The sequence below is a fragment of the Echinops telfairi genome, unplaced genomic scaffold (assembly GCF_000313985.2).
Source record: "Echinops telfairi isolate 266 unplaced genomic scaffold, ASM31398v2 ScPeMD7_7467;HRSCAF=8505_1, whole genome shotgun sequence".
In the NCBI taxonomy this organism is placed as follows: Eukaryota; Metazoa; Chordata; class Mammalia; order Afrosoricida; family Tenrecidae; genus Echinops; species Echinops telfairi.
In genome coordinates, this window is record NW_022111368.1 from 43,819,566 (window position 1) to 43,842,682 (window position 23,117).

Here is a 23,117-nt window from a genome sequence, read left to right on the forward strand (position 1 = left end):
GAATGTACAAATGTGCTTTACACAATTGATGTGTGTATGGATTGTGATAAGAGTTGTATGAGCCCCTAATAAGATGATTTAAAAAAAAAAGAATAAAGATGAGATAGGTATTTAAGGTTAAAAAAAAAAGTCATTTGTTGGGAACTTTGAAGCCTAACTTGTGCTTTTCTTTTGAGAAGCTTGGTACCATGGTGACACGTAATCCTTTGTATAAAACCTTTTTTTTAAATACAAATTATCTTTGATGCCTTATACCCTTAGATTGTTTTCTAATTAAAAAAAATTTTTTTTTGGTGAGTGAGTCAGTGAATGAGTGAGAGTGAGAGTGAGAGAGTAAGAGTGAGAGAGAGTGAGTGAGAGTGAGTCAGTGAGTGAGTGAGAGTGAGAGTAAGAGTGAGAGTGTGAGTGAGTGAGAGAGTGAGAGTGAGTGAGTCAGTGAGAGAGTGAGTGAGTGAGTCAGTGAGTGAGTGAGAGTGAGTGAGTGAGTCAGTGAGTCAGTGAGTGAGTGAGTCAGTGAGTGAGTGAGTCAGTGAGTGAGTGAGAATGAGAGTGAGTGAGAGTGAGTGAGTGAGAGTGAGAGTGAGAGAGTGAGTGAGTCAGTGAGTGAGTGAGAGTGAGAGAGAATGAGAGTGAGGGAGTGAGTGTGAGTGAGTGTGAGAGTGAGTCAGTGAGTGAGTGAGACTGAGAGTGAGTGAGTGAGTGAGTGAGTGAGTGAGTGAGAGTGAGTGAGTGAGAGTGAGTGAGTGAGAGTGAGTGAGTCTAGAGTATGTTTTCTTTGTCTCCAAATGTTCTGACGGTTCACCGTGGTGCATCTTGGCGTGAGTGTGTGCTCATTCATTCATTGTGCTTGGCATTGCTGGAATATTCCATTCTGCTCCTCCCTACTCTTAGATTTGGGGAGTCAAGATCGATTATTGTTTTCCCAGGGCTTTTTTCCTAGGTGCGTGTGGCCTAGCCTACCGTGTCCTTTTATTGGGCTGGAGTTACAGGTACAAATTTAGCCCTGTCCTCTTCTAACCCTCTGTTGACCCCCCACCCCCACCCCTTTATGTTTAATTTCTAAGAACTCTGTTTTTGTTCTTCAAACTTATTTTAAAAATAAGATCTTGTTCTTGTTTTATGAGTTCAAGTTTTAAATTTTTTCTCTATCTCCTTGAGAATATTGATAGTCTTTTTTAAAAAAGGCTTCTATACAGCTTGTTTTCTCAAAGTTGCTTTGTATGACTGTTTGAAGTAGAATTCATATAAAGTCAAAATCAACCTTTTTTAAGGTGTAATGAGTTTTGATAAGCATATATGGTCATGTGACAACCAACAGTTAAAGTATAGAATGGACTTTTTATCGTATTTTAAAATTTGTGCTTTTCTTATTCTGGCACTCCTTAGCTGTCTATTTCCTGTGATGACTGATATACTAGGGAGCTACTTGGAAGCTAGCCCTCAGGAAAGGGTTTCTGCTAAGTCATTACCTTCAGGAAATCCTGGTGTGCGCTCATTAGTCATCTTTCTTCCGCCCAGTCATACTTAGATGACAGCCAGGCTTCTTTCTGGGGGCGTGTACCTGACTGTCCCTGTCCTGAGAGCCCAGTGGGTGAGAGGGCTAGAAGGTGTGTGTCAGCATTCTGGATGTAGGTCTGCATTCAGCGCTTCTCTTTTTCCAGGGGCAGTGTCTTTCGTGGAGGGAACAGTGTCCACAGCAGTTGGAATCTGGACTTGACACGGGGCTTGCTTTCCCGGGGAGTCATTACGGAGTGAGAGCAGGCAGAGGCTTGAAGCCACTGGAGCTTTGCCTCCCGCACCACACCTGTCCCTGGAGGGGGCGAGGGGATGCCTGGAGAGAGACGCTGCAGACTCGTGCGGAGGCCAGCCTGCCCAGACAACTTCCCAGGCAGTCCGCAGAGTTGTGCGACATCATAAATAATTGCTACTTGAAACCACTGAGTTTGGAGGGTAGATGTTACACAAGCAAAGTCACTGACTGAGCACCTCTGTCCTCACTGCTATGCCTCGAAACCCAGCCCGGAGACTTGACACGAACAGTTTCCTAAGTAGTGTTCCATCCAACCCAGCCCCGTCATTGAGTGGGTTCCAGCGTCTCGCAACCAGACATAGGGTTTCCCTGGAAAGGCTGCTGGGTCTGAACTGCTGACCTTGTGGTTAGCAGCGCAGTGCTTACCTGACAGTGCTGCCAGGGCTCTTTAGCCTTTTGACCAGCCTTCCCTCTTGTAGTCACGTTGTCACATCTGCTTCTGGGAGCTCTTGGTGCTAGCATTTTCTGAATCTTGGGTGGGGGTGGGGGGTCTGTGGCTTTAACCCGGTTGACTCTGCGCTCTCTTGAGTACTGTCAGGCTCCGTCGCAGTCTGCCGTTCACCAGTCCCCGGGTGTGCAGCAGTGTCCAGCCTTTAAACATTGGTTGCTGTTTTCTCTTCTCAGTTCTCAGAGATTTGTGCCTTCAAAACAGAGAGAAAAGATTCTTAAGAAAGACTTAAAAGTTTTAGAGCAGCTTTCAGAAAGAGCTAAGCTGAATACCAGGTGTTCAAATTGTTACCTTCCACTTGAAGTTCCATCCAGTGTTTTAAAGATGGCATTTTCCTGACCCACCTGAGTTTCATCACGGAGAGTGCTAGCAGTGCTCGCAGATTGGGAGTGCTGGCCGAGTCCAGGTAAAGAACAGATTGGGAGTGCTGGCCGAGTCCAGGTGATGAGCTGGAGGAGTTACTCAGAGTTCACAGGTGTTTAAAAAGTCACCGATTCAGTTATCTTTGTTGCTTTTTACTGCCCACGCCCCAGACTTCTGTTAAGTTTAGTCAGACACAGGCTCCCTGAAATGATTGAAAGGAAATAAAAATCTCTTTATTTTAATAAAATACTTTTACTTTTGTGGTTGTTGAGCATAATACACAGCTGAACACACATCAGTTGTCCTCTGTTTAATAAGCCTGTAGGGATTTGTGTGTGTGTGTGTGTGTGTGTGTGTGTGTGTGTATGTGTGTGTGTATTGTCCCTTTAGAGTTAGAGGCTTTTCAAACAACAAAGTTTGAAAGCCAGATCGGATCTAAACCAGAAACTTTATTGTTCACTCTGGCTTTCCATCCACTTCATTCAGTTGGTACAAAGGAAGATGTAAAGGGGGCTTTCATGTTTTTTAAGGAAATTTATGCCACTGTCACTGATCATAGGGCCGAGGGCTTTCCATGAGGGGCCCCTGCTTCCTAGCTTACCAGCAGTACAGGCTATAATCAGTTTTCCTGTCCCCTGCACCTAGAGGAGCTGTGACCGGAAGAGGCAGGGATGCTCTGAACCCCACGCCCTCGAGGACCACTGTGCTGGAGAGCTCGGGAGTCTGTGTCCAGCAGATGCTGATCTCAGGCTGTGGAACTGCTGACTGAGCCACTGATGGGCCCCAGGGTAGGGCTCTTGTAAGCCACTTGTGATTAAGGACCCTTTTCGGGGCCCCAAAGAGAAAGTTGCGACTTCTCTGGCCGGCCACCTGTCCCTCGGGAGCATCTGGAGGCAGGTACTGGGGCCATGGCTAGGAAGTGTGGATGCCGGTAATTGTATGGTGTAATTTCTGTCCCCACTGCTCATCCCAGTGTTCCCAATTAATTATACCATGTTAAAAATAAACACCAAGCAATGGATTTTTATGAGTGCTGGGAAAGAGGCACGAAGGAGGCCACGTTGAGACTTTCCTGGAAGACAGCAGAGAGATCTTGGCCTAGGTCCATCTCCTGCCAGCATATAAACTGTCCAAGGTCTAGGCCCGTGGATGAGCCACCCCTGCACACCCTTCAGTTCCTAGCACAGACTTCTGACACGCCAGGTGGTGCCGAGCGAGGAGGCAGAGGTGAGGAAAAGGGAGAACTGAGAACGGTGGACGGGAACAGCATATAGTGATCTACCTCCGTGTGTGTGTGTGTGTGTGTGTGTGTGTGTGTGTGTGTGTGTGTGTGTGTATGTGTGTGTGTGTGTGAAAAGGACACGCATGCAATATATACTCCGACTCCATCGCAGTTTGAGGGATAGAACTACCTTGTAGGATTTCCTGAGCTGTAAATTTTTATCCAATCAACCACCATATCTTTTTCCCATGGAGAGGCTGGTGCATTTGAACCACTAACCTTTCCGTTGTCAGCTAAGCACTTATCGTCGTTGCCACCAGGACGCCTCTAGTAATATAGATGAATAATTTCTGCAGTTGTGATCCAGTGAAGCTGGTTGCATTCTTCAGGTTGTGCAGCTGTTCACGCCATCCTTTTGTAGATGATCACACCGCCCAGTGGGACCTTGGGGTCTTCATGCAGGGCCCATCATCACAGATGACAGATGATGGAGTCGTGATGGAGATGTAGACCCTTGTATAGGGAGTACGATTCTGTCCTTTTGTTATGTATTGCCTGTTGGGGGAGGTGAGAGGCCCAGGCTTGTAGAAATGGTTTGTGCAAACCTGTACTAACCTACCAGTTGGCAAACCCACTCAGTAGATCGTGGAAGAAAGGCCTGGCAGCCAAGAAAACCCAGTGGAACAGTTCTGCCTGTAGCAGGGAGTGCTGCCAGCTCCATGGAGTTGACATTGGCTCCGTGACGACAGATTTGAGTTTTTGGAAAGCACAGAGTTTTAAGAGAATGGAAGGCATGTTCTCTTTCACTTTGATCATAGTGCAAATAGAAATACTCTCCTGACACAGCAATGCCATCAAGTGCCACAGGCAGTGTTTAATTTTTAAGAACACCTCCTGCGTGACACACCTGTTGTTATTAGGTGCTGTTGAGTCGGTGCTGGCTCCCAGTGACCCTCCTGTACAACAGTGAAAAACCATCCTCACAATTGTTCTTTTGTTTGAGCCCCTGGTTGCAGCCACCCTCTCAGAGAACAAATGATCTCAATTCAGCAGCTTAAAAAAAGCAGTGATCTCACAGTTACCATTTCTTTCTGAGAGTCAGGAACACCAAACCTCGTACTTTGACTCGGGTGATCAAACTCAAAGATTCGAGGTGCCTTTTTTCCAGTTATGACTTGCTCATGCCCCTGTGCTGTGCTGGTCACCACTACTTCCCCTCTTTGTCAGGTTAGTTTTGAGGAATATCTGTAAGGTACATGGCGCTAATTGTTTCTCTCACGCCCTGCTATTGAGTTGATGCCGGGTCATAGCGACACCTCTTTACGGGAGTAAAAAGCCCTGTCTTCTCTCAAGGAGCCGCTGGTCGGTATTGAACTGCTGACCTTGAGGATCACAACCAAACTCAAGCACTAAGTCACCATCCTAAATCTCTCCCAGTCAGTGCTCTCCTTGGCCTGAACCTTCATACAGTTTTTGTTCAGTTTCATCATGTTTTCTGGTGAGAGGACTTGCTTCCATCCTGGAGGCCCCACCTCCATGTTCTTTTTTTTTTCAAATGTAGATTTTGTGTTTATTTTTAATTCCGTCTATATTACTTAATCATTTTATTGGGGGCTCTTATAACAAACAGTTCGTACATCCGTTGTGTCAGGCACATTTGTACATATGTTGCCATCACCGTTTTCAAAACATTTTCTTTCTACTTGAACCCCTGTTTGTTAGTGTGTACTTTTGTCACGAAGTAGACTCGGGAGCCCGTCCTGAAAGTCACTCCATATCCACCTATCGAGGGCTTTCTCAGCCGGTTTTCTTTTTGTTGGAGGTTTTAAAAAACTTTGCTCATCTTTTGTGGATTCTTACATTTTTAAAATCCGCGTATTACCCAGGTAAGAAATAACCACTGAGCCCAGGGCTCTAAAGAAGTAGCAGTTCCCTGTGCAGGAGCCCGCAGCATTGGGCTTGAGTCACCACGGTGTGCTTTTGCTGTCCTTCAGCCCCAGGTGATGGACAGCATTCATGGGGTCAGACTGGCTCTGGACAGGCCAGGCGTGGAGGGAGTCAGAGCTCAGTGCTAGAACCTTGTACTCTGAGCGAAGGATAACAGGTGCCTTTGTGTCTCCTGCAGGCCCGGCAGCTCATCTTGCAGTATGGCTTAACCCTTAGTGACCTGGACCGACACCCAGAGGTAAGAGAGAGAATCAGACTGTCGGCCTTTGTGGCTCTCTGTCTCTCGCTTGTTTTCCTTTTCAATACTTTTATTGGCATATAAGTCACATATCGAACAATTCAGTAGTTTTGTTGCTTTTGGTGTTAAGAATCGCCTCAGCAGAGCACCTACTAATTCAGCAGTGTTTACACGGACACTTTAGTGACACCGATTGCATTTCCCCCAGTTTCAGACTACTTCATGTACAGAGGCTGGTCCTTTGCTCCACAGTTTTGCTCTTTTTTATGCACCAGACAGTCTAGGGACTTTTCTCGCTCCTTAAGAATCCGCAGTGAACACACCGTGCGCACATCTCTGTCTGCCCCGTCTCCCCTTGTGACAGTCTAGCCTCGACAGTAAGTCATCACTCAGGGTCAGCCGTGACAATTACATCATTCTCCCCTTCCTATCCCAAGATGTCCTCTCTTAACATAAACCCACTGCCCCCAAAGGTCCCTTCCTAATTTTTGTTGCTGCTGTCAATTTGATCCCATATAAATAGTTTGTGAGACAGCATAATGCTCAAGGCAGACCTTTTTTACTAGTGAACCTAAACTTGCTTGGTTTTAAGATGGCTTCAGGGATATTTTTGGTTTAAGTTTTAAAGATTCAGGGAAGTCGTTTCAGGGGTTCATTTACCCTTTGTGATTGTGGGAAGTCTGAAGCCAGTGAAAAGTTGAAGGTTGTTTTTTTTTAATTCGTTTTATTAGGGGCTCATACAACTCTTATCACAATCCATACATACATCAATTGTGTAAAGCACACCTGTACATTCAATACCCTCATAATTCTCAAAACATTTGCTCTCCATCTAAGCCCCTGGCATTAGGTCATCATTTTTCCCCTCCCTCCCCCCGCCCACCTCCTACATGAACCCTTGATAATTTATACATTATTATTTTGTCATACCTTGCCCTGTCTGACGTCTCCCTTCACCCACTTTTCTATTGTCCATCCCCCAGGGAGGAGGTCACATGTAGATCCTTGTAATCAGTTCCCCCTTTCCAATTCACCCTCCTTCTGCCCTCCCAGTATTACACCACTGGTCCTGAAGGAATCATCCTCCCTGGATTCCTTGCGTTTCCAGTTCCTGTCTGTACCAGTGTACATCCTGTGGTCGAGCCAGACTTGCAAGGTAGAATTGGGATCATGATAGTCGGGGGGCAGAGGAGCATTTAGGAACTAGAGGAAAGTTGTATGTTTCATCGCACCCTGACTGGCTCATCTCCTCCCCAAGACCCTTCTGTAAGGGGATGTCCAGTGGCCTACAAATGGACTTTGGGTCTCCACTCTGCACGCCCACCTCATTCACTATGATAAGATTTTTTTGTTCTTTGATGACTGATAACTGATCCCTTTGACACCTCGTGATCGCACAGGCTGGTGTGCTTCTTTCATGTGGGCTTTGTTGCTCTGAGCTAGATGGCCGCTTGTTTACCTTCAAGCCTTTAAGACCCCAGATGCTATATTTTTTGATAGCCGGGCACCATCAGCTTTCTTCACCACACTTACTTATTCACCAGCTTTGTCTTCAGCGGTTGTGAGCATCATAGAATGCCAATTTAATAGAAGAAAGTATTCTTGCATTGAGGGAGTACTTGAGTGGAGACCCAACGTCCATCTACTACCTTAATACTAAACCTATATATGTATATGCACATAGATCTATTTCCCCATCCTCATATGTAAATATATTTGCATATGTACATGCCTTTATCTAGACCTCTATAAATGCCCTTTGCCTCCCAGCTCTTTCCTCAATTTCCTTTGACTTTCATCATGTCCCACTATCATGCTCAGTCCCCACCTGGGTTTCAGCAATTCCTCTTTGTTACATTACCCTGGATGATGCCCTACCAGGCCTCCCACACCCTCCTCACCACCGATTTGGATCACTTGTTGTGATCCTTGTTCCTGGGTTTGTTAACACCACTACCTTTCCCCCCACCTCCCCCTCTCCCATGTCCCTCCTGAACTGTCGGTCCCGTTGTTTTCTCCTCCAGATTGTTCATCCAGCCTATTTTATTTAGACAGACCTGCGGAGATAATAACATGCCCAAAAACAAGACAGAGCAAAACCAAGCAACAATATACAACAAAACGACAACAAACCAACGACAAAAACCAAAACAAAACACAATAAAGAAAAGCTTGTAGTTAGTTCAAGGATTGTTTATTGGCCTTTAGGAGTGTTTTCTAGTCTAGTCTGTTGGGGCACCATGCCCTTGCCCCAAAGTCCACCTTCAGCATTCCCTGGGGACCTCGCTGCTCCGTTCCCTTGCTGTTCTGTTGCACCCCTTAGTGTTTTGCCTCGGTGTGGCGGGATCAGATCAGGTGCAGTTCACACACTGTGTCTCCGGTGTTGTCCCCTTTCGGGCTATGGGTCAGTGGGGGGCGTTATGTCTCATAGTGGGGCCGGCCATATGGTCCTCTCTGTGGACTGGCTGCTCTAATCGGGAACATTGTCCTCACAGCCTGGTGGGGAGAAGTTTTGTTTTGCTGTTTCCTCCTCTTGTTCAGGATTTTTTTGTGGACTCTGATCAGAATGCTCCGTAATGGTACTTGGGAAACATCTAGTTCTTCTGGCCTCCTGGCAGAAGAAGGCAGTTACTTATGGAGACAGTTGGCACACATTCTACTTGCTCCTATTCCTAAGTCGTCTTTCGGGAGTACTCCAGACGAGTAGAGACCAAGTTATTCCTTGACTGGCTGCATGTAAACTTTGAAGCTCAAAGCCCTATGAGGCAGGATAGAAACACTCAACACATTATTAATGGGATGTCCCACGAAATCATGACTGTAAACTTCTAAGCCATGGAACCAAATTGTATGAAGTGTTTGGTTGTACATAAGTAGTCTTTTGTCTTTTTATTTTTTATTCTTGTTATATTTACATACAGCTTTTGCCAATGCAGCCTTTTACAGGTGCACAAAGTATTGCAATTATAATAATCAGCTGGACACCCCACCCTTAATTGATATGAATTTTCCATCATTGTTAATTTCCTTCCACCTCTGTTAAACACTGAAAAACTGAATTGTATATGATTGCCTTTTCTAGTCTTTTTATTTAAGGGAGGCCATTCCATATGAGAGAGCTTCAACAAGTTCATGGAAAGATGAAATTAACAGATACCTGGTATTTTTGGGAAACTGTATTTATCCTTTTGTGATTGGCTTAATTTGCTCAACATCTAATGTCTTCAAGCTCCATCCATAACTGCAGCCTATATTAAGACTTGATTTCTCCTACTGGCTGAGCAGGCTCCTTTTTTGATGGCTGTCATTTGTGCGCACTTAGGATGTCTTTTGGGTCTGGGAAGGGTCAGTCAGTCACAGTGACTTTCCTCGGAGGCCCCTTCAGGACTGAGGCTTGCTGAGGTCACAACTGGGAGGTAGCTCTCAGTACATTCTCTGAGGCTGGAATGAAGTGAACTGGACCAGTCCAAGATTGACCCATGGAGATTGCCACTTAATGGCTATCAGAAGTTCACATTCAAGGCATTTAGGGATGTTTGAAAGTTAAAATGAAGTTTTGCGGTAAACACTGGCTGCCTCCTGAAATTTGTAGGTGATAAACCTGTGCCTCTAGCCATACACAGCAACTTCCAAGTAACTGCAAGTCGATGGAGTTTGCGCTAAGGTTTTTAAAAAACGATTTTTATAAACCCTGCTTACTGTTCCCGCATGGCCTACCCATGCAGAGGACCGTGAGTGAAGAGAAATACGTAGCCTCCCTGACGTAAAGATAAGTGAATCAAGGACAGCTTGGGGCTGGTGGTGGAGCTTCCCGACAGATGGTGGGCAAGTCCAGACTGCCTGTCCTAGAGGACGTCTGAGACCATTTTCAATACGGACCACCAAGGGTTTGCCGGCACTTTGCGGATGTAGAGACTGTCTCCCTTCCGTCATCTCAGGGTGCGTCATGGTTTCCATTGGATGCTTTGCTGTGTTTTGTTATTTTGCCCATCGGATCTTTGAGAAAAGGCCAGCCTTGACTTTTTCTTCAGGTCTTTTAGCTGAAAGTACACGCTTCCTTTTTGGTTTTTAAACTTCCGGTCATTGCACATTTCTTTTTTTTTTTTAAGAGGTTAAATCTAAATATATCTTTATTTAGGAACTTCAGATATGAGAATTTGCCAGTATATTTTCTTGGCATTCCCCCTGCCAAATTCCTTTGAATCTGCTGTTTTCCTCACTTTACCCAGTGCTAAAGGAGATCACAGCAAGAAGAGAAAGATCAAACAGATCTAGATTCAAAGTCCGCTTTGCCACTATAACCACTTGTGTGGCCCAGAGGAAGCTAATTGATATCCCTGAGCTTCAATTTCTTCCCTTATAAAATAGGGGCTAATAGCACTTGGTACGTGTGTTTAGTGGGTTGAGAGGGCTTTGGAGGACTTAAGTGGGATATGCATTTGCAACATAACCATAGCTGTCTGTTTCTGAGATTGTTGGGCTCAGTCTCACGGCTATCCTTTGGAGGGCTCTCTTCCTTGGTCCCTCTCTCGACCTATTGGATTGAGCGTAGAGCATACAGCATAGTCTCTTGAGAAAGTATCAAACCAGTTGCTCTTAAGTCCATTTCAATTCCTGGTGTCCCTGTGTGTCAGAGTAGAATTGGCATCATAGGGTTTCAATGACTGATTGTGTTGTTGTTGTTAGCAATAGATCAACAGGTCTTTATTCTGAGACATGTCGATGGACTAGAACTTCTAACCCTTTTGTGAGTAGCGGTGCTTACCATGCGCCACCCATGGACTTGCTGCCATTTACGGGATGTGTTCTACCCCCCCAAAGGGGTCATGACCTACAGGTTGAGAACCGCTGCCTTGGACCAAACATCGCACATTTCATTATGACACGCTCTCCTCTTGAACTGCCCTTTGAGGTTTTCTGTGCGGCTCTCATCATCGTTTGTCTCATGTGCTCTATTTAGCTACTGCACCATAAAGAGCAAGTTTCCGAGACGCTTCTGATCTGTGATCTTTTCTTTCTTTCCTGTCTTCTTAATGGCCTTTTGCTTTCTTCGTGTGTAATGTTCTTGATGCTATTCCACAGTCTGTCTGGTCTTCTCTCATTAGTGTTCAATGAGTCAAATCTGTCGGCAAGATATTCTTGAAATTCAGGTGGGGTATACTCAAGGTCGTGTTTTGGCTCTTGTGGACTTGCTTTAATTACCTATAATCAGCTGATAGTCAGTTCTAGTTGGCCCTAGCCTTGTTTTGGCCGCTCTCATCAGGCTTCTCCATGGATCAGTGGCACCATTCCTGTTGAAGTGATCGTTCCCGGGGTAGTAAACCATTGGATTCTCTGATCCAGCGTGGTCACTACTAGTCTGTTTCAGCTCTCTAGTGCCTAGGCTGGGAAGCCCAGGCAGCGTAGTGGACCACACGCTGAGCTGCATTTTGAAACCACCAGCCTCTCCAGAGGAGAAAGATGACACTTTGTGCCACCGTGGAGACTACCAGTCTTGCAAACCCATAGGGGCAGTGGCATTCTGTCCTTGAGGGTCACTGTGAATTGGAATCGACTTTTTGAATCTCTAGGATAACAATGGTGCGTTGATTGCATTTCATTTTTGACGACTTCTCATTTTCTTATACTTGTACTTTGTACATTGCAAGTTCCAATTGTTAGTAGATGTTTACAGCTGTTTCTAATCATTTTGTGTTGTGCTCCATCAGCAAAGAAGGTCTCAAAAGCTGTCCTCCATCCGCATCATTATAGTCAATTCTCCTTTGCGGAGGTGGCTCTCAGTCATATCATGAGTGCCCGAGGGGCCCATCTTCTGGCACCATACCTGACAGTGTTCTCTTGCTCTTCATGAGGTTTTAGGTGGCTAGTTTCTCAGAAGTGGACAGCCTGTGCCGTCTTGGCAGTCTGCTTTTAGTCTGGAAACCTGTGTTGCGCCCTCCTCGTGCCTTCAGTGAAGCTCTCAGTGCCATCTAGTCTTGAGCACACGCTTCCTCTGGAGATATGAGCAGTTCCGCTCTGTGGATCCCATCCACGATCTTTTCATGCTTCCTGCATCATTCAGTATTTTGCCCGCAGAATTCCTCAGTATCGCAACTCAGTCCCTCCAAGTTTTTCTTTAGTTCTTTTATCTTAAGAATTGCGGAGTCTGTCCTTTCCTATTGGAGGCTAACTTTGGAAGACTTTGCACATTGTGTTATAATACCTCATTCTCATCGACGCCCTTTGAACTTCTGTTCAGCTGTCTTATATGACCATTTCTAACACTGAGTTTAGCTTCTCTATGGTTAGGAGCTAAGCTAGTTTCAGAGTGTTCCTGCATCCATTCTGATCTTTTCCTTCTTTCCAGTCTTCTTTGTGACCTTTCTGTGTTCCTCCTGTATGATGCGCTTGTCTTCCCATAACCCGCCTGGGCTTGGGTCATTCGTATTCGGCGCATCCGATCTGTTTTGATGATGCTTTAGGTGTGGTATACGTTGACTCCTTCATCTGAGCAGTTGGTGGTCTGTCTGTTCTGCAATCAGCCCTTGGTTTATTCCGACTGATGATACTGAGCTTCTCTGTCCTCTTTCTGCAGATGTAGTTGATTTCATTCTGAATATCCCACTTGGTGAGATCCACGTGTACAGTAACCGTTCGTGCTGTTGAAAGGGTATTTGTAAGGAATAAGTCATTGGTCTTGCAAAAAAAATTCTAGCATATCTCCAACTTCATTTCTATCACCAAGGCCTTATTTTCCAACTATCGATCCTCCTTGTTTCCAACATTTCAATTCCAATTAATGGTAGTTTTCAATGTATCTTGATTACATGTTTGATCAATTTCACATTGCAGATGTTAAAAAATTAGTTTCTTCTTTGACAGTTATAGTTGGACTGTAAATTTAAATAATACTCATATTAACTGTTTTTCCTTGTAGGTATATGGATATTATTTTGTCACTGACAATATTTTAATTCAGGATAGATCCTGAATTGTTATTCTTGACAGTGACTATATACCCGTTCCTCTTCAATTTGTCATGCCCAGCTTAATAGGCTATGTACTTGTCTGATGCATATTCCAGCTTGTCTACAGCCAACCGTTAGTGAGATGAGGCCAGTGTAGTGTTGTGGGAAAAGTGGATTCCCTTGGTTCCTAGAGTATTTGCCCAACTTCTAGGAGCCTTGTTTCCTGGTTAGTAACTTGGGGATGACCATACCTCCCTACTGTCTGATCCTGTTGTTGAGAATCTCATGAGTCATCCCATACTTAACCTCAGCAGTCTCCCCTCAAGAGGCTTTTAGTGATTTTTCTGTTTGCTTCCCTACAACGCAGATCGACCTCGCCATCGATGGTGCTGATGAAGTGGATTCTGAACTCAACCTCATCAAGGGTGGTGGGTGAGTGTGACCGGGACATTGTTGCATAACCCTTGTTAGCAAAGCAAACTGGCGTATAGGACACTCAGATGCTGATGTATGTGAGCTTCTCTCTTGCTGGGACAGTGCTAGCGTTTGTCCTTCGACCAGCAGAGCCTTTCTGGGCATCAGCGGGGATTTGGCGATTAGAAACCGGGACCTCTTAATGGGTTCTTTGTGTTGTCTCTGCAGTCTTCACTTACATTCAGTCAAGGGGCCTGCTCGGAGGCGCCGTGAGTGTGTCAGGCTCTTCAGGGCAGGCTTGGTGGCTCTGCTGGTTCCACTGTGCCATGACGCACAGAAAGGCACCCCTCCATTAAAGGGGAGTAATAGCACCAGGTGATCTAAGTCAGGGAAGCAGGCCAGGTGCCCCACAGGAAGGGGGGAGGCAGTAAGGTGCCACCCGTGTGCTGGGAAGTCACTGTTCTGCTCCAACTGGTCCAGACTGTACGGACCAACACAAACAACCCTGTGGACAGCCGTGTGTGACCAGGGTTTTGCACCTGTATACAGGTAGGGATGCATTTACTTACCCACATGGAAAACATTAATTCAGTGCTTCTTCAGTACTGCGTTGTCGTGGGAGTACTTCGAGATGAGAAAAGTGAGGTTTTTGATATGCCTCATTCATCTTGCTGATTGCAGTTGCTAAATAACTTAGCCAGTAAGCAGCAGAGTTGGGGCCTGGACCCAGATTTCTTGATTCAGGGTCCTGCATGCTCCACTTTGTCCCCTTGACTGTGAGGTAGCTGGCAGTGCTGTGTATTCAGAGCCATGTATTCTGACTTCCCAGGTGACAGGTCCTTGCCACTCAGGCCCGTTGCGTTGCACCTGGCATGTGTCTCCTTATACGCAGGCCTGCATGGGTGGGGTCATGGCCTGACCGGACTGGGACCTATCGGCCAGGCTCTAGCTCTCCTAGGTATAGGCCAGCCTTTCTGTGATCTCTTGACTAGAAACAGCATAATGAGCTTGTGGATACCCTTTTAAAAAGAAAAAGTCCAGCTTCTTTCCAAGTAAAGGAAGGGAGCTGATTTGAGTCCCTTATGTCTGACTGTGGTTCCCACATGTGAGCTTTTTCTTACTCGTGTGTTCCTTTGCTTCTCTCTGCCCTCAGAGGCTGCCTGACTCAGGAGAAGATTGTGGCGGGTTACGCCAGCCACTTCATTGTGATCGCTGATTTCAGGTAAGGGGATTGGTATTCTGAACTCCCAGGAGGAGATGGCCTGGGTTCCAAAGTCCTCACTCCCAGTTCACAGAGGAGGGGGAAGTAAGCGAATGGAGGGGGCTTCCTGATGTTGGGAGATGGCGAAGACTACTGGCTAGGGTATAGGGCAGAGTCTGGGAGGACTCATATTCACCTTTCCTCTGGGATCTTGCCTCTATTTCATACATTCTTTGGGAAATAGCTGTTGCCCTGCTAACAGAAGCTGTCTTCGTGTGCCACTTGTTTGATCCTTTTAGCTCAGGGTTTGCACACAGGCTTGTGTGGTGAGCATTCTTCGACCTTGTGTCTGATGGATGACACTTGTGCTGAGGATATTAATTAAAATATATGTGTGTGTGTGTGTGTATATATATATATATATATATACATACATATATATATATATATGTATATATATATATATATATATATATAAACATGGCCGCTGCAGAGTGGGCATAAGTAATATGCTAGATACCTGTGGTGGGGTGGTGGTTATGTGTTAGCTGATAATCACAGCAGTTTGAAGCCAGCAGCCACTCTGGGGACGAGGGGAGGCCTTCTCCTGTAGAGACCCAGTCTGGGAAACCACAGGGGCAGTTCTTACCCCGTCTTTTAGGGTTGCTATGAGTTGGAATCATTTCAGTGGCCCAGAGTTTGGTTGTACAGTTTTTGTGCACCCTTAGCCAGCCATGTCACATTTGCACATTTCTGCCATATTTAGTTTGTGTTTCTTTTTTAAGTAGTAAAAAAACCGGCAGCGTCTGTTGGGCGTTTGTCTCAGATCACTTCCTGTCCCACTGTGCCATTAACCCTGTTCTTGAAGTTGATGCCTCTCTGTCACGTAGTGCATTTATTTTCACTGGGCTTTAAAAAAACTTTATTTTATTTTATTTTCCAGGAAGAATTCACAGAACCTTGGGGATCAATGGCACAAGGGGATCCCCATTGAGGTCATCCCAATGGCCTATGTCCCTGTGAGCCGCGCCGTGACCCGGAAGTTTGGAGGTGTGGCTGAACTACGAATGGCTGTGAACAAGGCAGTAAGTGGCCAGGGAGGTTTCTGGGGCCATGTTTTTAAGAGAGCTGACTTTTTAGTTTCAGTATTCACACTCTTGTAGGTAATATCATACTTAATACCTGACATCTTCCCAGTATGAGTCAGGGAGACAGTGGTTTTATTGAGATTTAACTCACATTATACGGTTCCATATATCAGTCGTGTTTAACAAGAGTTGTATGTACATGATCAAAGTGAATTCTAGTGCACCCCCTCCCTATTCATTATTTGCTGCTCAGTTCCCCTCAGCTTCCCCCAATCCCTGATACGCCATTACATCAATTATTGTCTCTACTTCTGCCCCTTCTGTGCTTCATAAATTGGGAAACATACCAAAACACCAAAAACAAAGCAAAAAAGGAGAACCAAACCAGGATGTATATGTGGAAATAAACCGTAAGCCAGAGAGAAAACCTCTATTGAGAAACAAGAAATTTAGGCCTAGAACAAATCCAGAGCGGGTCAAGGGAGAGAGCAAATGGCCAGTATCCTATTATTACCATCGAGCCATCCACCACAATCAAGTTTACAGCAGTCTGGCTGACAGCAAGGACATTCGCGTCCCTCGGTTTTGTTTGGAGGGGGACTGCCAGGGACTTCATCCACGTAGGTACTGTGCGGATGGATTTGGAGCTCCCACTCTCTTCCATGACCTTCTGTAAATTGAGTGCTCGCAATGAAAGCTCTGATACCTTTCCCTTCTTCATAGTTGGGTTTTGTTTTTGTCATATTTGAATTCAACAAGCTGGTGTGCTTCCATGTGGGCTTAGTTGATACCTCACTTGGATGAATACACAAGCCTTTAGGACCCCAGACACTATTCGTTTTGAAAGCCGGGCACCATCTGCTTTCTTCACCACATTTTGTGGTAACACCCTTAGTGATTTCTTCGTGGGGACAAGTATTTGGCAGGGCCATGTCATAACCACTAAACGTTCGTGGATGTTCTAGAATTCAGTGGCCGCCCAGAACCATTCACTTGAGAACTTCTTTGAGATTCCATGGTGGGCACCACTGGGTCAATGTTGACCTGTGGCAATGTAAGAGCTGAAGATTGGGGAGCCCTTCCTGAGCACTTAGAAGCACGCACACACGCAGTTTTATTTAACCTAGTGGCCACTTTATATCTTATGAGGAGGTATCATCGCCCCTTTTTTGACTTGAGGAAACGGAGGCTCATAGTTTGAAGGCCCTTTGAGGTCTACACCTATGCTGCTACAAGACCCAAATCCTGATTTTTCCAACCCCGAAGCTCCTGTCTCGTGGCAGTCCTTGTAGAAAAGAGCACGAGTCAGCGGAGCACTGACTGCAGACAGGCTGATCAGGACACTGGTCTTGTGTTGTCACCTCGTCTTTCCTGTCCCCCTCTGCCTATCTGTGATTTCACCCCCAGTCAATATGGGAACTACATTCTAGGGTCCCGTGGTGACGGATAATGGAAACTTTATCCTGGACTGGAAGTTTGAGCAGGTGCACCAGTGGCATGATGTGAACACCGCCATCAAGATGATCCCAGGTATGTGGGTGATGTGTGCTGGGCGGAGACACCCCTGCCCTTTCTTCAAACAGCCCCTGCGTCTGGTCACAAATAGCACGTTGGCCATGGGCTTGGCTAGGAAGAGGAGGAAGACAGCCTCATTGCCATCACATCGCTTCCGAGTGTTAGCTATCTGATAATCCTGTATAGGGTTTCTGAAACTGTCCATCTCGTAGGGACCCGGTTTCTATCTGGGAGCTGCTGTAGGTTTGAGCTGCCAGCCTAAAGTACCACGCCACCAGTGTTAGCAGGCAGCCCCACCTCTGTACCATGTTTGTGATTTCTAACCTAGTGATGCTTGACTTTGCCCTTGGCCTTTGGATGCCCTTCTCACCTACCAGCTCTGGTGGGAGCTGATGCAGAGTAAGGGAGCTTCCTTTGCAATAAGCTTGCCGTCTTGGGGGGCAAGCCTTGCATAAGGACATAGGATTCACCCGCATTCACTGGACACAGCGTGACTGAGATGCTGTGGCTCCCATTGCAGGGCACTCTGATCTGCAGAACATGACTTCTGTTTTCCAGGAAGTGAAGCGAATCTAGGCAAAGCAGAGCTTGGCTGTGTAGAGGCCATGCCTGCAGATTGGACACCGAAAGCAAGCCCGTTGCTGTCCAGTCTCTTCAACTTAGGGACCCTAATGGGCTTTCCGTACCTTTAAATCTCTGTGGGAGCAAACAGCCTCATCTTAAATGAGAGAGTGGTAAATTCTGCATGGGAAACACCAATACAAAGGTTAGTTTATTGGGGGTTTTCACATAGGAGCTGTGGCCTATCACTTGTCCTTTAGCAAAGCGTAACCTGGGCATTGTGCCCAGCGCTCCACGTCTCCCTGGAGTCTGCTTGTGAAGCAGCTCGAGAGCGAGAGGGGCTGAGCCATTTGAGAGGGATCACCATGGAGGGAGCCCTCCATTCTCTGCTTCTACACCCAGGTTTAGAATTTTTGAATTTTATTGTGAATTAGGTGAAGGGTTCACAGAGCGGAAACTCTTGATTTTGAATTCTGTGAGTGCCACGCCAAGGAGGGTAGTGTGACTTGGATTTTGGGAGCATGAAGCCTTTCTGGTACATCCTGCCCCAGGAGTGAGGGGACAGGGCTTGGGAGCGGGATAAGAATGGCCTGGAGATGGATTCTGAGGAGGTGCTGAGGGCACTAAGAGGGGCCAGGCTACACACCTGTCGGCTCCCGAGCTCTGGAGAATGAATGTTCCATGGCACGACGCCTTCTGAGGTGGAATTGACTCGGGAGGCAGACATGGTTTCTTGAATAAAGAAATCTTTAGGTATAAAGGACACTGTCTCTTCACTCGTGACCAAATGTACCAGCGTCTAGGTTATGCTTGCTGCTTGGGAATGGGGTTTGTGTGAATCTCCATGAAGAAAGAGCTCATCCTTCCAACCCTATGCCGTTTTGCTCTTTTGTGATCTACAGACGGAGTGTTTTTACCAGATGTATTGAGTCAAAAAGATGAACTCAGTTCTCCTTCTCGTGGTTATTATTTATCTTTTTATTGGAAGAACTAAAGTTCCAAGAAAGCAGAGGGATAGAAGCTTCAGAGGTCCCTATTGGTTCAGTTGGAGAATGTGCTGCCCCCAGTGAAAGGCGCTCATGTGCTGCCCCCAATGAAAGGCGCTCGGGGCTGCTCACCCCAGAGCCCACCAGCCACGCCCTGGGAGAAGATCTTTTTTGCTCCTGTAAAGGTCTACAGCCTTGAAAACCCACAAGGGCAGTTCTACCCCGCCTCATGAAGTGGGTGGAAGTCAGAGAATGCTACATAGCTGAAAAAGACCCAGCAATGTCTCTGTAGGTGGGTTTCTTGTAGTGCCCACTAGGTGGTGCTGTTCTTCCATCATAGACGTGTCTTGCTTGGCTTACAGTACTACTAAGACATTGAGAATCTTGAGAGTGGAGATTTCGCCTTCACTCTCCACAGAAGGAGCTACATTTTAGAGACGTTTCAGAGTTTTATTAGGGATATTAGGAAAATGGAAAGAGAAAGGCTTGCTGTTAAAACAACCCAGAGTTGGACCAACCAAGGTCAAGGGAGGAGATGCAGGATGACTCTATCCCTGTCTCCCTACTCTTGACCCATGTACATTGGTTGCATCTGTGAGGCCACTTAGAGGACAGCTGAACTGGCCCCTGGCTGCCTGCTGACGTTCAGCATCCTCTGTCTCCTACACTGTGCTTGGGGTAGAGGGCAAAGGAGGCCGGACACTCCTGTACCAGGAACCCGAGGGGAGTTTGCTCTGAGATCAGCCCATTCTTTAGGTATTTCCTTACAGATTTTCCTGAGTCTAGTTTAACTTCATTTTTATTTTATTTTAAAATCATTTTTATTGGGGCCTCATACAGCTCTTATCACAGTGGAAACATTTTTTTAAACACTTTTCTCTTCCGCAATCTTTTTTTAAAATCATTTTATTAGGGTCTTGTACAACTCTTATAACAATCCATACATACATCCATTGTGTCAAGCACGTTTGTGCATATGTTGCCATCATCATTCTCAAAACATTTGCTTTCTACGTGAGCCCTTGGTTATCAGCTCCTCATTTTCCCCCTCCCTCCGATGCCACTCCCTCATGAACCCTTGAGAATTTATAAATTATTTATTTTGTCATGTCTTACACTGATGTCCCCTTTCACCCTTGAGTGGTCACTTTGGTCATCTGTGGGGAGGTTACTCATTGTGCTGCTAACTGTTAAGGTCTGAAATTAGAAACCACCAGCTGCTCCTTGGGAGAAAGACAGGTTTTCTACACCTGTAGAGAGTTCAACTTGGGACCTCACAGGGGCAGCTCTGTCCTGTGGGCCACCATGAGCCGTAAGCGACTGGACTGCTCTTCTGACAGTCCATGATACTTGCAGGGTTCTTCAGCAACACTGTCACTGAGATGCATCCGTTTTCCTGCAGTTTTCCTTATTCATTGTCCGCATTCGTTCGCCATGCCTGCGGGGTGATTGAGCGTGCTGTGACCGGTCGGTCGTCAGAGCGAAGTCCTTGCTCTTGAACGCATAAAGAGGTCTGATGTAGCATATTTTTGTCATTGCTTTTCCTGACTCTTGCTTCCATGCAAAATGAAATCTTTGGCAACTCCCATCTATTCTCCTTTTTTCATGATGTTGTCTTTATGTTGTTTTGTTTATGTTGATTTGTAAACATACTGAAGCGGCAATATTTGATCTTCCTTCGTAAGTGCTTCAAATCCTCTGTGCTTTCAACAAGCAAGGTTGTACCATCTGTGTACCCCAGGTTGTTAAAAAAGTTCCCTCCGGTCCTGGTCTTCAAATAGTCCAGGTTCTTGGATCATTTACTCGGCATACAAATTTGAGTTAGTTTGATGAAAGTATGCAACCCTGATGCACCCTTTTCTGGTTTTAGCCCATGTAGTATTCCCGGGTTCTGTTTGAGTAACTGCCTCCTGATCTGTGTACAGGTTTTTCATACGCACAGTGAAAAGTTTGGGAATACTCATTTTCCTCAAGGTTTGTCATCCACACAGTCAAAGGCCCTTGTGTAGGCAGTAAAACACGGTAACCATCTTTCTCTGACTTTCTGCTTTCAGCCATGCTCTCTATCTGACATCAACAATGGTACCCTTCATTCCACGTCCATTTCTGAATCTGGGTTGAATTTCTGGCAGCTATGATGCTGTACTGCTGCAATTGTTGAATTTTCTTTCACAAAATTTCACTTTCATGTGATATTAATGATATTACCCGATAATTTCTGCACTCTTTTGGATCATTTTTTTTTGAGTAGGTACAAATATAGATCTCTTCCAGACAGTTGGCCACCAAGTGTCTCTCTTTCAAAATTCTTGGCATAAGCAAGTACTTTCTTGGCATGGTGCTTTATCTGCTTGTTAAACATTTCAGTTTGTTTTCTGCCAATTCCTGCTGCTTTGTTTTTCACTAATGGCTTCTGTGCATCTTGGACTTCTTTCTTCGGTACCATTGGAGTTGGTCATGTGCTGCTCTTGTAATGACTGAATGTTGGCCAATAATTTTGGGGACAGTGACTCTCTGTATTCCTTCCATCTTCCTGCATTCGTATTTTGCCCATGTAATTCTTCAATGTCACAACTCAATGCTTGAACTTATTCTTTAGTTCTTTCAGCTTGACAAGTGTTCTGAGCATGCTTTTCCTTTTAGATCTTCCAAACCCAGGTCTTTGCATATTTTATTACAGTGCTTTGTTTTCTTGAACTGCCTTTAAGTTTTCCTGCCCTTTTACTTCATCATTTCTTCCATTTCTGCACTCAAGAGTAAGTGCCAGAGTCTAGTGTGACACCCACTTTGATCTTTTCTTTCCTCTTTCATAATCTCCTGCTCTCTGCATGTATCCGTGTTCTTCATGTCTCCCCACAGATAGATTTCGTTGCACGCGTTCCGGTGGCTTTGTAGTGGTGTCTTATTTTAATTTGCATTCCCTATGGACGCATGAATTTGAGCACTGTTTAAATGTGTATTGGCTCTTTTATTGCATGACCCCCTATAAATTACTTGTATAAGTCTCTTGGATTTTTCTGTTGTGTTGTGTGTTTTCTTGTGGACATGCTGTGCTTGTCCACTTCAGCATGAGTCCTAGATACAATGTCTTCATCCTGAAGCAGCCCTCTGAACCACTGCACAGAGTAGTTCTGGAGGGCCTCTCGGAGGAGAAGGCTCTTCATCAAATAGCTGAAGGATGGACAAGAGTCAGGCGTTTGAAATGCTTGAAGGTGACCCTCAGCTGTTCTTTGATTTTTTTTCCTTTTAAAATAATTTTATTGCGGGGGCTCTTACAAATTTTATAATAATCCATCATTCAATTGTATTAAACACACTTGTACATATGTTGCCATCAACATTTACAATACATTTTCTTTCTACTTGAGCCCTTAGTATTAGCTCCTCTTTTTTCCCCTCCCTCCCCTTCCCTCGCGAATCTGGATCAAGTATACAATATTATTAATACTTCGTGTCTTATACTGTCCATTGTTTCCCTTTACCCACATTTCTGTTATTCATCTCCCTTAGGGGTGGGGGCAGGCTTTATATCCAACCTTGTGATGGGCTCCTCCTTTATCACCCACCCTCATGATATGGCTACTCCCTCTACTGTTCCTGAGGGGTTTATCTGTTCTGAATTCCATGTGTCAGGAGCTCTTATCTGTACCAACGTGTGTACTCTGGTCTAGCCAGATTTGTAAAGTAGAACTCTGGGTCATGGCAATGGTGGGGAGGAAGCATTCAGGAACTAGAGGAATGTTGTGTGTTTTGTCAGTGCTGTACTGCACCCTGGTTGAATCTTCCCTTCCTTGTAACCCTTCTGTAGGGTTACAGATGGGCTTTGGGTCTCTATTCCAAACCCCCTCTTTTCTCATTAATTCTTTGAGTGCTTTTATCCCGTGTCCAACATTCACATGCACATGAGCATTGATTGTGTATCCAACCAAGCAAGCTGTAACCTTAGACGATTTCAGTGCAGTTGTGAGATATCTGGAGTCCTGGCTTTGTGTTAGGCTGCAGTCCACTCCTTGGGAGGAAGGCAGTTATAATCTCAAAAATCCACAGGGCAGCTCTGTCCTGTCCCATAGGGTTACTGTGGGTTGGAATTGACTTGATGGCAGTGGGTCGGCTTTGGTTTGGTTATATTGAGTTTTTACTCCATGCTGAGGGCTAAAATCTTTGGTCTTCATTAGCAAGTGCTTCAAGGTTGTATCATTGACATGTCACCAGTTGTTAAAGAACCTTCCTCCAATCCTGAAGTCTCACTCTTCTTCATAAAATCCAGCTTCTCTGATCAGTTTTTTAGCATGCAGATTGAATAAATACGGTGAGCGGATACAACCGAAATGCACATTTTCCCTGTTCTTAGGCCATGCAGTATTTAAGCCATGCCAG

The 23,117-nt window shown here is 45.5% G+C and overlaps 1 protein-coding gene across 1 annotated transcript in view; it reads left to right on the forward strand.

The window, feature by feature from the left end:
- RPIA (ribose 5-phosphate isomerase A) overlaps nt 1-23,117 on the forward strand; it is a 36,559-nt gene that overhangs the window by 12,357 nt on the left and 1,085 nt on the right. Inside the window, exons 4-8 of the mRNA XM_004708003.2 lie at nt 5,969-6,028; nt 13,343-13,407; nt 14,543-14,611; nt 15,534-15,675; nt 17,109-17,208. Coding sequence (XP_004708060.1) covers nt 5,969-6,028; nt 13,343-13,407; nt 14,543-14,611; nt 15,534-15,675; nt 17,109-17,208 — 436 coding nt within the window. The remainder of the gene's footprint in view (nt 1-5,968; nt 6,029-13,342; nt 13,408-14,542; nt 14,612-15,533; nt 15,676-17,108; nt 17,209-23,117) is intronic.